Here is a 12,291-nt window from a genome sequence, read left to right as displayed (position 1 = left end):
CAAATGAGTAGGTGAGAGACACCCACCCCAAAAAGGGCCAAGCCAATCGGATCTTTACAAGGTGGGATCGTCACCTTGCCCTAGTGGAGCCTTGGATTTGGGAGGAGATGGTGGCAGCAGTGGGATAAGAAGCCAGAAAGGAGCTAGCAGAGAGGAACTGACCAAAGATCAGGCCCCTGCTTTTCTCCAAAGACTCCTTGCCCCTTTCCCACCCTACCATGATTCAAAGGACCTCTCTACAAGTTGTCGAGAGAGGACCCCAGTCACCCTGCAATTATATAAATAAATAAATACTGAGCCCCTGGGCTTGGGGGACAGGCTGGGGGAGGGGCAGCAGGGATAGAGGAAAGGGAAGAGGAGAGGAGGGTGAGGCAGAGGGGAGGGGTCACAGACATAGTAAATAGTTGTCTCCGTCCCAGCAACAATTCTCTCTGGATTTTTCTCTCCTTTTTGTGTTTGTTTAACAAGGAGTTAACATCTCAAGGACAAATACTTAAAAATATACATTATTTTTTCTTTTTTTTGTTCACCTTTCTCATCGTCATCTTGCTTTGGAGACTGCTGAGGTCAAAGTTCAAACCGCATGAAGGAACTGCGGCTTGGAGTTTTTGTGTATTTTTTTTAATTTTTATTTTTAAATTTTTTTCACTTTTTTTTCCAACATATAAAAAGGTAGCGGAGTTGTCTGTGGGTTTTTTTTTTTTAATGGTTAAATCTTTGGTTTGTTTCTTTTTTCTCTTGGAGGCCTTTATCTCTCGCACTTGCCTTTCCCACTCAGAGGCCAGTGGGGGCCCGCGTGTCTCAATCTTGCTCAGTCTGTCTCACTCTCTCTCTCACTCAGTTCCCCCTACCCTGGGCTAAAGGGAGAGAGAGGCACCCTGGGATTTGGGTAGGGGGGGAAATCTAGCCAGTTCAAGAGGTCCCCCACTACGTGGCTAGTCCCTTACCCCATCTTCCCAGGGTGCAGGGCTTGGAGACCCTCTCTTGGCCTTCCCCAGGGAGGAGATGTGCGGGAAACTCACAGCCTTACTACCCCTTCTGATCTTAGCCCCAATCCATACAGAGGCTTGGGTTCCTCATCTCCACTGACCCCTACTTACCCTCCCCCAGCCCTCCCTCCCACTTCCACCCCCACCCTCCCAGAAGAGAACAGAGAGAGGTGTTTTAGTTACTGGCATTTTTTTTTTTTTTGGCACAATTAAAAGGCCCACCATTAGGTAGACCCAGTCTCTGTCCCTCCCTCCAGTAGGAGGTCAGGGTTGGGGAGGAGAAATTCAGAGGGCTTCCACTTTCTCCAACCCATTCATCATCCTTTCTAGCCCAGGCCCCTGGCCCCCCACCTCAGACATCTCACCTAGCCCAGAACCCAGCCTGGGGTCTCCTTCCCCAACCCCACGTAAAGTTCCCCAGCCCCCCAACTCTCTCGCTCGCACACAGACACACGGACACAGGCTCTGTACAGACCACAAAATAAAAACGATGAGATAGTTTTGTTTCCCGGAGTCGAGACGGGGTGGGGGACTGGAGTGAAAGGGGCAGAGGGGGTTGGGGGGCATGAATTCCCCCATCACCTTCCCAACCCTGGCTCCCCCAGGCCCCCGGCCCCTTGCCCTGGCTGGCCCCCAGCCAACGATATTTGGTTTCCATTTTTTAACATTAAAGTTCTATGAGGTATTTGGTGCCTTATCTCGAGTCCTCGGGGGAGGGGGCCCAGGGGGGAGACCTGGGGCGCACTTGCCCCTCCCCCCCCCCCCCCCCCCTTCCCAAATTTTGGTTTCCCAGCTGTAGTTAAAGCTTGGGATTTGGTTATTTTTCCCCCTTCCAGGAATTTTCTTTTTTTCTTGTTTTTCTTTTCCCAGTTATGGGGGTCGGACGGGGAGGGTCCCCACCACCCCGGCTGCACAGGGGTCCCTCCACCAATGTCAGGGCATCAGCCCCATCCCTGCCCCCTGCTTCCTCCTCTCCCCTCTGCCCCGCTCCTCCCACACTGGGGTGGAGGAAGGTCCCAGGTGGCAGGACTTGATGGAGAGGAAGCAGGATGAAGTGGGTGGTGGTGAGTCCTGGATTTTCTTTCCTTTTTTTTTTCTTTTTCTTTTTTTCTTTTTTTTTCCTTTTTTTCTTTCTTTTTTTTTTTTTTTTTTTCTTTTTTTCCTTTTTTTTGGTCTAGAATCATAGTTTTTGTTTGAGTCATCTCCACCATGCCTTCCATGCTGCCTGTCTTCTCAGAGGGGTTTTTGGTTGTAATTCCTTTCACTTGGCTCTGCTCAAATGTCCTTCCTATCTGTTCAGGAGCCCTTGGCCCCCTCTCCACCCTTGGGCTGGGGCCCAGGCCCTCTAGCCAGTCCCTTCTCTTCAGGAAATAAAAATGGACAAACTCAGAGGTAGGGTAAGGGCAGGGAGTCGGTTCAGCGGAGATGCTTACATTCTGGCGAGGATGGGTCGACGGCAGGCCAGGCCCCATCGGTGCCAGGGTGGGAGGGGCAGCCACTCCACCACTGCCCAGACAAGGCACCCCGAGACCCCTGAAACAGCTGAGCCTCTGCTGCCTCCATGTCCCAGCCCAACAGTTTCATTTCCCGAGTGGGAGAAGGGAGGCAAGAAAGAGAGAGAACGCTGAGGCCTCGGGGCCCGGGGTGGTGTCTGAGGCTCTGTCTGCCTCTCCTCGGAAGTGTCCGGCGGCACTGCCCATCTCCCGGGGCTCTCCCCTCCCTCTGCTCCTGCCCGGCGAGGGGCGGGGGCCACTCTGATTTCAATGGCTCGCGTCCTTCACAGCAACACTTTGGTTTGAGGAGAGACACAGAAAGAAGGAGATTAAGAGAGGTGAAAGCGGAGGGAAGGAAGAGGGAGAGACAGACCAAGAGAAAGGAGGAGACAGAGGGAAGAGGACAGACTGCAGAGAACAGAAGAAGAACTCAAAGGAGGAATCAAACCACCCGAAAGTTTGTTAGTTTTCCTTCGTCCATTCTTTTTTGCTTTCTTATTCCTTTTTTTCCTGTTTTTTTTTTTTTTAAAGCTTTTTCAGTTGATTGGGGGGGCGGGGAGCTCAGGGCTCTTCACCCCTGTCCCTGACACCCTCTCTCAGCCCTGCCCACCCGCTTCCATCCACCCTGGCTGAGGGACAGGCCCTGCCCCAGCCGCCCCCGTCCGGCTTTCCCGAAGACGACGTCCATGAGGTATTTGTGAAGAGAAAGAAGCATCTGTCCTTCCATCCGCCTCGGGGACCAAGGGCCTGGACCACTGGTGCAGGGGCTTGGCTCCCCCTCGCGGCTCCTTCGTATCCTTTGAAGAGTCCTCGTCTTCTTTCCCTTAAATATATATATATCTATAAATTCTTTTTTTTTCTAGTTTTAATTTATTGTTTGGTTTTTTGTTTTTGTTTTTTTTGGTTCAGAACTTTGTTGGCCTCCAAAACAGCAGGAGGGCAACGTGGCTCCCAGCAGCGTCTCTCCTCTGTCCGTCGAGATGTGTCCAGGGCTGGGCAAACACAGGGTCCAGCCAAGACTTGAGGGAGGTCTTGTGGGAGTGGTGGCCACCACAGCGCCCTCTCGGATGGGGGCCACAGGTCACGGCACTGTCCCTGCCACACGGACCCTGATGGGGACGCCATCTCGAGGAACCCCACCACTGGGGTGCGTGCGTGTGTGCATGTGTGTGAGGGGAGAGGAAGAGGCATCTGCCAGTATCAGAGGGGCACAGGGTGGGAAGAGCGAGGTGAGTTCTCTTTTTGGTTTCTGGTCAATGTCAAAGAACGTGAAGGATCCCACGGATAGGCACTGGAATATGAATTTTTTTTTTTTTTCAGGGAAACTGACAGACGAGGATGGAAAAAAAGACAACTTGAAAGCCCTCACCTCATCGTCTCTTGCCTGAAGCTTCCACCTTCCCTCGGACTAGGGATGGGGGGGAGATTCCAGAGCAGAGGAGGGTGACAGGGTTGAGGGGGGACATGTGAGAGCTAGAACTTGGCAAAACGGCCTAGCCCACCCTTCAAAGGGAAAAAGGGGGAGGTACAAGGGGTGAAAAGTCAGCCCAGGCCTTCCCCTGAACTCTCCCCTGGCTGGGGTAGGGAGGAGGTTAAAGTGAGACCCCCCTGCCCGGGCAGGGAGAGCTGGGGGCCGGGCGAGAGGGGGGACACATGACAGGGACACATTCTGTTGAGCACAACGCTAAAAATTCTGTACATCCTTTGGATGAAGCTACTGAATATTTGGTGTAAAGTTGTTCAGGCCCTTTCTCTTTCACCTTCTGGAAAGGAATATTTGGCGGGTGGTTCTGAGCCCACCCCATCAGCCCCAGGCTGTACCCTCCCTGCCTTGGCTGGCCCAGGACTGAGGGCTGCGGCTGGGAGGCTGGTACATTCTCTTTTTCCTTCTCTGCCCACGCCACACGCAGCGGGAGGCTTCGCCCCGCAGCCAGGGGCCCGCGTGTCCGCCCCGCCGAGGCTTCTCCGCCCCTGGCTGGGGTTCTTATTTGGTGTCGTAGCAGTGAGGGTGAGCACACTGAGGTCTGGCTCGAGACTGGTTTTTGGTTTGTTCGGTTTGGTGAGGGATTTTTTGTTTGTTTTTGGTTTTCTTTTTTTTTTTTTAATGTTTGTTTTTCACCTCTTGTTCCTTTGGGGCAGCTGGTTTCTTTGTGATTATTTTTGGTTTTCTTTTTTCTGTTGGTTGCTTTCTTTTCTTTCTTTCTTTTCTTTTCTTTCTTTCTTTCTTTTTGGTTGGTTGTTTTTTTGTTTCTTGTTTTTTGGTCTTTCCTCCCTCGTCACTCCTGCTCCGAGGACCCTCTGCATCCCCACCAATGGCCTCCTCGCCCTCTTCCCAGGTGGGGGACGGAGGCGGGGGTCAGAGGAGGAGGAGGGGAGGCGTGGCGGGCCCTCACTCAGGCTTGGACCCTACCTCGGGCCCCCCTGGGCCTCCAGGGGTCTGTGCTGCCGCCTCACTGCAAGTGGAGGAGGACGACGAGGACGAGGACGAGGACGAGGAGAGGCCAGGAGACTTGCTGGAGATGGAGGCCGCCACGGCTGCCGCGGCTGCCGAGACCAGGCCCACACCAGGCGGGGCGCTGAGCAGGGGCAGCCCGGCGTGGTTCAAGAAGAGTGACGAGGTCACCAGGCCCGGACTCCCTGGGGCCGCGCCAGCCGCCCCCAGCACCAGGTTCCCGCTGCTGTCAAGGCTGGTAAGGGGCAGGGTTCCACCAGAGGCCAGGGCTGGCGGGGAGAGAGAGAGGCTGGGCTGGGGGCGCCTTCCGGCGTCCCACCCGCAGTGCCCCGTCTTCCCGTCTGACCCACGGACCCCCATCAGCACCCCTCACACCTTCCCCAAAGGTGAGATGGGTATGAAGAGGCGAGCGATGCAGTGTGCAGGGGCAGGATGGCATGGCTGGAGCAGGAATGGGATGGGGGCTCGAGGCCCTGGGGGACAGGGCTGGTGGCGAGGGGAGTGACATGCGGGAGCACGCACCTTGGATAGTGGCCAAAGGGTTGTTGCTCATGAGGGCTGGACTCAGCCCGGAGCTCAACCCCACCATTGTGCTTCTGCAAGAGGCAAAGCAGAGGCATTAGCAGGGGCAGAGACCCTCCCACAGAACTGGGGGCGCAGCTCCCCACCCTGGAAGCAGCAGCGGCCCTGCTTCTCCCCACAGCCTCCTACCTGCAGCTGCCCACTTACCCCGTGCTGGGGTTCAGGCCCGACAAGCCGATAGCCGAGTGGCTGCCTTGAGGGCTGGGATTTGTGCTGTTGGTGGTGGCCGGGGGTGGGGGAGTGACAGAGGGGATGGAATTGAGGGGGGGCGCGGCCCCGCCCCCGGCCCCACCCCCTCCAGCTGTCCGGCTGGGGTGGAGGGTCCCCACAGCTGAGGATAAGGTAGTAACTGCCAGAGAGAGACAGAGAGATGGAGACTTCAGCTTCCACTCGTCCTCCACTGAGGTCGACGCCTGCTGTCTTCCCTGCCCCGTCCCGCGGCATCTCCTCAGTCAGAACACACTTAGGCCTCCTGCCCTTATCTTCTCACAGCCATTTCTTTGTGCCTCTGCCACGGTGACAGTAATCGCAGTAAGAGCAGCTGCCTCCCACCGAGCCTGTGCCCTATGCCAGGAGCGTGCTCACACCCTGCTTATCCAGCCCGGAATCTCACCTCTGGGCCCCTCTGTACAAAGAACCAAGGGTTCCCAGAAGACAGAGCCCTATGGCTCCCTCTAGAGGCCAGGCACGGGCGTGTGGCCGCGCACACTGAGGCTGAGAGGGCTCTGAGCCCAGACTGAGACCAGACACCCAAGACAGCAATTCCCGGCCCTGGGACGTCCCAGCTGTGCCTTCAGGTGAGCACCTTCATCTCTCTGACCTTCAGTTCCCTAATCTGGAAAATGGGGCAGATAATGGAACCTATCTTATAAAATGGGTGTGAAGATTAAGTGGGTCAATATTCTTTATAAAGAGTTTAGACCAGTGCCAGGCACACCCTTATTACTTTATAAACTTCCACTTATTAGTTCTTAACCTGGGGAGGGGAAATATGGCGTCTGTTTTTATATTATTCTTACATATGGTGTTATACATGCCCTACCCCAGGAAGGGGCAAAGGAGGGCTTTGGGTACAAAAGTGTGTGTGTGTGTGTGTGTTTGTACACACACACACACACACACACACGTACACACTCTTCTGTGTATATATTCATGGATATAGCTTCTGTATGTATGTTATATTCACAATAATTTTATAACTGAGGCTCAGAGAAGTAAGGTCACTTCTGGAGTTCACACAGTTCATAAATGCCAGAAAGAGAACCCAAATACATCACCTTTATCAACCCCGTGCTTTTCTCACATGAAATTGTGGAGCAGATGAAGCCTGAGCTGCTCTGGCAGGGAGGGGTGAGGCTGCCCTCTCCCCTTTCCTGCCCCGCCCCCCGACCTCCAGGCTCAGCCTTGAGGCCTAGGGGTGCCCTGAACCGCTTGAGAACCTTGCGCTCGGGCCCGCGCTGTGTTCTCCCAATCCCCCTCACCATCCTCTGCCCTCCCTGACCTGTTGTGCTCAGACTGCTGGAAGCTTGGGACAACGGCAGGGTCCCGGTGCCCCCTTGGGGCGTGACCTGGGGAGAGAGGAAAGAAGGCATGGTTAGGCCACTGTCTTCCAGCAGCTCCCATGGTGCTTGCTGTGGTTACAACCCCCGCACCTCTGCCTCCAAGACGGAGAAAGGGGGCTCTGGCTGCAAGGCTGTTTGTATCACGCCAAGCGCTTTCCATCAGCTTTCGTCACGTTTACCCTAGGTGATCCCGGGGCACAGACAGGAGGCAGTCGTTCCCTGCCTCTCCTCTGACACTGTCCAGTTGCAGGTCTGAAGTGTGTGTGTGTGTATATGTGAGAGCGCGCAAGCACACGTGCTTGTGAGGCTAGGGGGTGGGGTGGGTTATGAGGATAAGGTGTGTCTCTGCATCACAGTGTTGATATGTTATACTGCTTGATTTTCTGGGACCACCCACCAGCCTCCTTCTTAGCCTCCCTGCCTCCAGTCTCATCCTCCATCAACCCCAGAAGCCTCACTCTAAGTGTGACCCAGTCCCTCCCGGGTTCAAAACTCATCCTTAGCGCCTCACTGCCTACGGTTCAAGTTCAAGCTCCTTCAGCATTTGACTTGATGTCTGGCCCCTGCCCATCCCCCACCCTACCCCCATCCTCATTCATAAATAATCATTCCAGCTCTAAACCGCACTGGAGTTCCTCAAATTGGGCTCGGCACTCTGGCTTCTAGGTCTTCATGCACGTAGATCCCTTTGCCTGTCCTTCACATGACTAACTCTTGTCCTTATGACTCAGCTTAGATGATCCCTCCCTTTACGTCATTGGGGAAGGGGGCTCCTCTGGGCCCCTTGCTGCTCTCTGTAGTGTCACAACCCTTTCCACACTAGATGGAATAAAGGGATGTCCCAGTGTGTCTGATCTCGAGCAGGCTGTGGACCTGAGTGCACACCCAGGGGTGTAATGATCTCCCTGCCAGCGTCTGTGTGGTCGTGAACCTGTGTGAGGGGAGATGCCTGTATCCTTTACCTAGTATCCATCCCCGTGTGGCTACATCCTGTGATAACTCTGTGTTTGGCTACGTCAGTGTGTGTCGGTGGGTGCTTGTATCCCCCATGTAAGACCACAGTTCCCTGGAAACGGTGTTTCTCTGTGTGACTGTGCCCCACCGCTGTGACAGCCTGTTCCCAAGGGTGACTCTCCCTGCCTCTGTTCTAGGAACTGTGGCCAACCGGGTAGGTTGTGCTTCACACGAGGCGCCTGCCAGGGGGCGAGGGTGTGCCAGAGCTTTGTGGCCCCACCCCTCGAGGGGCTCTTGGTACCAGATGGGGGCTGTAGCTGGCTGGCTTGCCCGGGCTGGGCAGCATGGGGGCCGCGCTGCAGGGGTTGATGCGTTTTTCCTTCTGGCGCCGGTTGCAGAACCAGACGCGGATCACCTCCTTCTCCATGTGCAGCTGCTCTGCGATCAGCAGGATCTCCTCTGAGGTAGGCTTCTGGTTCTGCGGGCAGAGGGCTCGTTAGCCCGGGGCCCCTCCTCCCTCCAGCCCTCAGGGCCGCCCGGGAGGGTGGGGCCTCACCGCTAGAAAACTCTTCTCTAAGGCGAAGCGGACGTTTGTCTCGATGCTGGTCCTCTTCTTGCGTCTCCGGCCGGGGAGCCCGTCGAAACCCAGGCTGGGACTGCTCAGCTGGTTGGGACTGGGCAGGCTTGAGTCCACAGACATAGTCTCTGTGTCCGGGAGGAGACGGGGTCATGAGAGGGCGCTTCCCCCGGCCCGCCGCCCGCAGCCCGCCTGGGAGCCCCCAGCCCAAGTCCCACCTGCGTCGTTGAGCCACTTCTCCAGGAGAGGCTTGAGTTTGCACATGTTCTTGAAGCTCAGGTTGAGGGCCTCGAAGCGGGAGATGGTCGTCTGGCTGAAGTCGTTGCCGTAGAGCTTGCCCATGGCCAGACCCACGTCACCCTGGGCCAGTGGGGCAGGGATGGGGCTGCGTTCAGAGCCGGGCAAAGGGCTCAGCCCCGCCCACCATCTGGCCACACCCCACCCCGCCCACCAGGTGACTATGCCCCCTTCACCCCGCCCACTAGGCAGCTACGCTCCCTCCCCCTGCCCACCTGCCGGTCACGCCCCTCACCCCGCCTACCATATGGCTACGCTCTCTACCCCGCCCACTAGATGACTAGGGCCCAACACCCCGGCCACCAGCTGGTCACACCGCCCTGTCACCCCACGCCCACCGCCTGTCCTGCCGGGTGGCCCCAGACCTGCGTGAAGCCCAGCTTGATGCGGCGTTGCTTGAAGGTGCGAGCGAACTGCTCCAGCTCCTCCAGGTCACTGGGCTCCTCGGGATGGGATGGTGGCTCCAAGCATTTGGGGGGCTGCGGGTGCGAGAGGTGCGGGTCGGGCAGCGTGGGGCGGGTCACGGCCTGGTGGGGTGGGCAGGTGGGTGGGATGCAGGACCGAGGACCAGGACGGGGCTCAGCATTGGCTGCGCAGTCCCCCCTCCCTCCCTCCCTGCCGTCCAGCCTCTTCCTGCAGACTCCCCTCCACCCACCCCCAGGTGGCCCCTCCACACTCATTGCCAATCAAGGTGACATTCTGCTGCCCCACAAGGGCCCGCTCACTGCCTGAAACTCTCTGCACATTCCTCCCAGTCTGCAGGCTTCATAAGGAGCAGCCATCTCCTTTCACCAAAGGCTCTTTCCCTGAAGCTGGGGGAGGGGCTGGTGGTTTTAGCCTCCTCTCAGGCAGGGAATCAAGGATCAGCTCTACTACCGAATTGCTGGGTAACTCAGGCAAGTTTCTTAATCTCCCTGGGCCTCAGTTTCCCCCTCTGCAGAATGGGAACAATCATGGCTACTCTACCTACCCCATGGGGTTGTTGGGAGAATCGGGTTAAAAGTAAGTAGGCTGCAAATAAAGTAAAAGTATTTTTAAAAATAGACAAGGAGGGTGACTGGGGAATTTACAAAGAAGCAACAGTTCTCTCTGGAATGCTTCATTTCCCTAAAAATAAAACATCTAAGTAGGTGGTGGGTACAGGGATGTTGGACGCACAAGTCCTTGATCCGTTATCCAAAACCCTGGGACCAGATGTGTTTTGGAATTCAGAATTTTTTCAGATTTTAGAAAGCCTACATGGGGCATGTATCATAGATAATGTGAACCTCCACCATTAGGGTCAAGGCATCACCCCATATTCGGACATATCAACAGCTGTCAGCAAAGCACAAGTACCACACAAGAGGGATAAAGAAAAGTCACACGCCGCCTGGCATCAGGCCAAGACAGGTTTTGCAGACTTCCCTAGTGGCACAGTGGTTAAGAATCCACCTGCCAATGCAGGGGACTTGGGTTCGAGCCCTGGTCCGGGAAGATCCCACACGCCGTGGAGCAACTAAGCCCGTGAGTCACAACTACTGAGCCCGCGTGCCACGACTACTGAAGCCCGCGCGCCTAGAGCCCATGCTCCGCAACAAGAGAAGCCACCGCAATGAGAAGCCCGCGCACTGCAACTAAGAGTAGCCTTGCGCACAGCAGTGAAGACCCAATGCAGCCAAAAATAAATAAATTAATTAATTAATTAACTTTTGGGTTTTTTTGAAACAGTTCATATATTTTTTAAATTTTATTTTATTTTTTTGCGGTACGCGGGCCTCTCACTGTGTGGCCTCTCCCGTTGTGGAGCACAGGCTCCAGACGCGCAGGCTCAGCGGCCATGGCTCACGGGCCCAGCCGCTCCGCGGCATGTGGGATCTTCCCGGACCAGGGCACGAACCCGTGTCCCCTGCCTCGGCAAGCGGACTCTCAACCACTGCGCCACCAGGGAAGCCCCCCATATATTTTTTAAAAGGGCTGTTTTAAAAAATAGGTAGGAGGGAACTTTAAAATCCATAATCATGAAAAATTATTATTAAAGTTTAGGACCCAGTGGGAATTCCCTGGTGGTCCGGGGTTAGGACTCCACACTTCTACTGCAGGGGGCGTGAGTTTGATCCCTGGTTGGGGAACTAAGATCCCTCAAGCCCCAAGGCGCGGCCAGGAAAAAAGAAAAAAAAAAAAAGTTTAGAACCCAGGCAGCAAACTTCAAGAAAGGCCATGGGGACCAGGCAGGAGGACACCAAGGCAGCCTGAAGAACTCACGCCTTCCAGGAGGGGGCCTGAGCTCACGCCATGTGTACGCAGATCCAGCCTTCCCAGAGCTTCTGGCTTGTCAAAAGAAGCTGGGAATCTGGTGTTTTCCGGGAATTTTGTTGACAACTAACTCGATTTTTAAATGAGTGTGGGCCCTTGTTTGCAGTCTCTGGTCTGGGAAAGGGACACGAAGTAGTACCCAACAGAGCCTCAGGGAACGCCCCCCATTTGGAGTGCTGGAAGAGATCTGAGGCATTCATGCCCTAAAGGCCTGTGAACCCCCTGAAGTTTTGTGTTTGTGCACACGTGCATTTGGGGGCAGTGGGGGTCGGATTCAAATAATCCATCAGATTCTCAAAGGAGTCCATGTGCCTGCAAGGGTTAAGAGCCACTGGTCTGGCTGACTCCCCTCATTCCGTGGAGGAGGAAGCTGACTCAGACAGGGAAAGTGGCTTGCCTGGGGTCCCACAGCAAATTAGTAGCACAGCAGCGCTGGGCCCCAAGGCTCCTGACTCCTATCTTGGCCCCTGTGGCTGGTGGGGGGGGGAGCAAATGGAGAGGAGACCCTCACTGACCACCACTCCACGCCATCTGGCCACAGCCTGACGCACTCAGTGGACCACTCACCTGTGTGGGCAGCCCTGCCCGGGGCTGGGAGGTCAGAAGAGCTCCCTGGGTTTGCTGAGGTAGCTGGAATAGATTTGGCGTCGGTAGCAGGCCTGGGGGGACAAGAGGGATCGCACAGGGTGAGGGGGGCAGAGAGAGATCTGTGGAGGCGTTGGGGAGGCCATCCGGGGTGAGGGCCTTACCTGGCTGACTCTGCTGGGCCTGCGGCAGCAGGAACTGAGCAGGTGGCTGGAGGTGGTGACCCGGCACAAGCACCAGCTGCTGCAGCTGGAGGAGCTGCTGGATGTCCTGACAGGGAGCGGGGTGGACAGAACGACAGCCTGAGTCCTGGCCCCGCTCTTCCCTCTGCATCGCCCGAGCCCCGAGGGGTGCGCCGCAGGGCAGGCTGGCATAAGGCATAGAGGGATGGAGCATGGGTCACTGGGTGCAGCCCTGAGCTAAGGGCATCCGGGAGGCCGGAGCACCCTACATGGGTCATCACAGGAGGGCTCGCTCTTTATTTACCTTTTCTTTCTTGATGAAA

General features: G+C 56.0%; 1 protein-coding gene across 11 annotated transcripts in view; it reads right to left on the bottom strand.

Annotated features, from left to right (window-relative positions):
- Window positions 1–3,200: 3,200 nt before the first annotated feature.
- POU2F2 (POU class 2 homeobox 2) overlaps window positions 3,201–12,291 on the bottom strand; it is a 77,084-nt gene continuing 67,993 nt past the window's right edge. For 5 of the 11 annotated variants that reach the window (XM_027079676.1, XM_027079674.1, XM_027079677.1 and 2 more), the window contains 10 exons: window positions 11,951–12,056; window positions 11,769–11,860; window positions 9,272–9,433; window positions 8,828–8,969; window positions 8,589–8,737; window positions 8,334–8,510; window positions 7,018–7,084; window positions 5,664–5,865; window positions 5,457–5,530; window positions 3,201–5,203 (listed from right to left, as the gene is read on the bottom strand). In XM_027079676.1, the coding sequence (XP_026935477.1) occupies window positions 4,872–5,203; window positions 5,457–5,530; window positions 5,664–5,865; window positions 7,018–7,084; window positions 8,334–8,510; window positions 8,589–8,737; window positions 8,828–8,969; window positions 9,272–9,433; window positions 11,769–11,860; window positions 11,951–12,056 (1,503 nt within the window). In that variant the 3' untranslated portion in view covers window positions 3,201–4,871. The remainder of the gene's footprint in view (window positions 5,204–5,456; window positions 5,531–5,663; window positions 5,866–7,017; window positions 7,085–8,333; window positions 8,511–8,588; window positions 8,738–8,827; window positions 8,970–9,271; window positions 9,434–11,768; window positions 11,861–11,950; window positions 12,057–12,291) is intronic. The other 6 variants (XM_027079675.1, XM_027079679.1, XM_027079682.1 and 3 more) reach the window with 5 other exon arrangements.

The sequence above is a fragment of the Aethalodelphis obliquidens genome, unplaced genomic scaffold (genome assembly GCF_003676395.1).
Source record: "Aethalodelphis obliquidens isolate GAN/ISIS:26980383/991018 unplaced genomic scaffold, ASM367639v1 scaffold43, whole genome shotgun sequence".
Classification (NCBI taxonomy): Eukaryota; Metazoa; Chordata; class Mammalia; order Artiodactyla; family Delphinidae; genus Aethalodelphis; species Aethalodelphis obliquidens.
The sequence above is the reverse complement of the archived record's forward strand: the minus strand, read 5'-3'. Positions and strand labels throughout refer to the sequence as shown.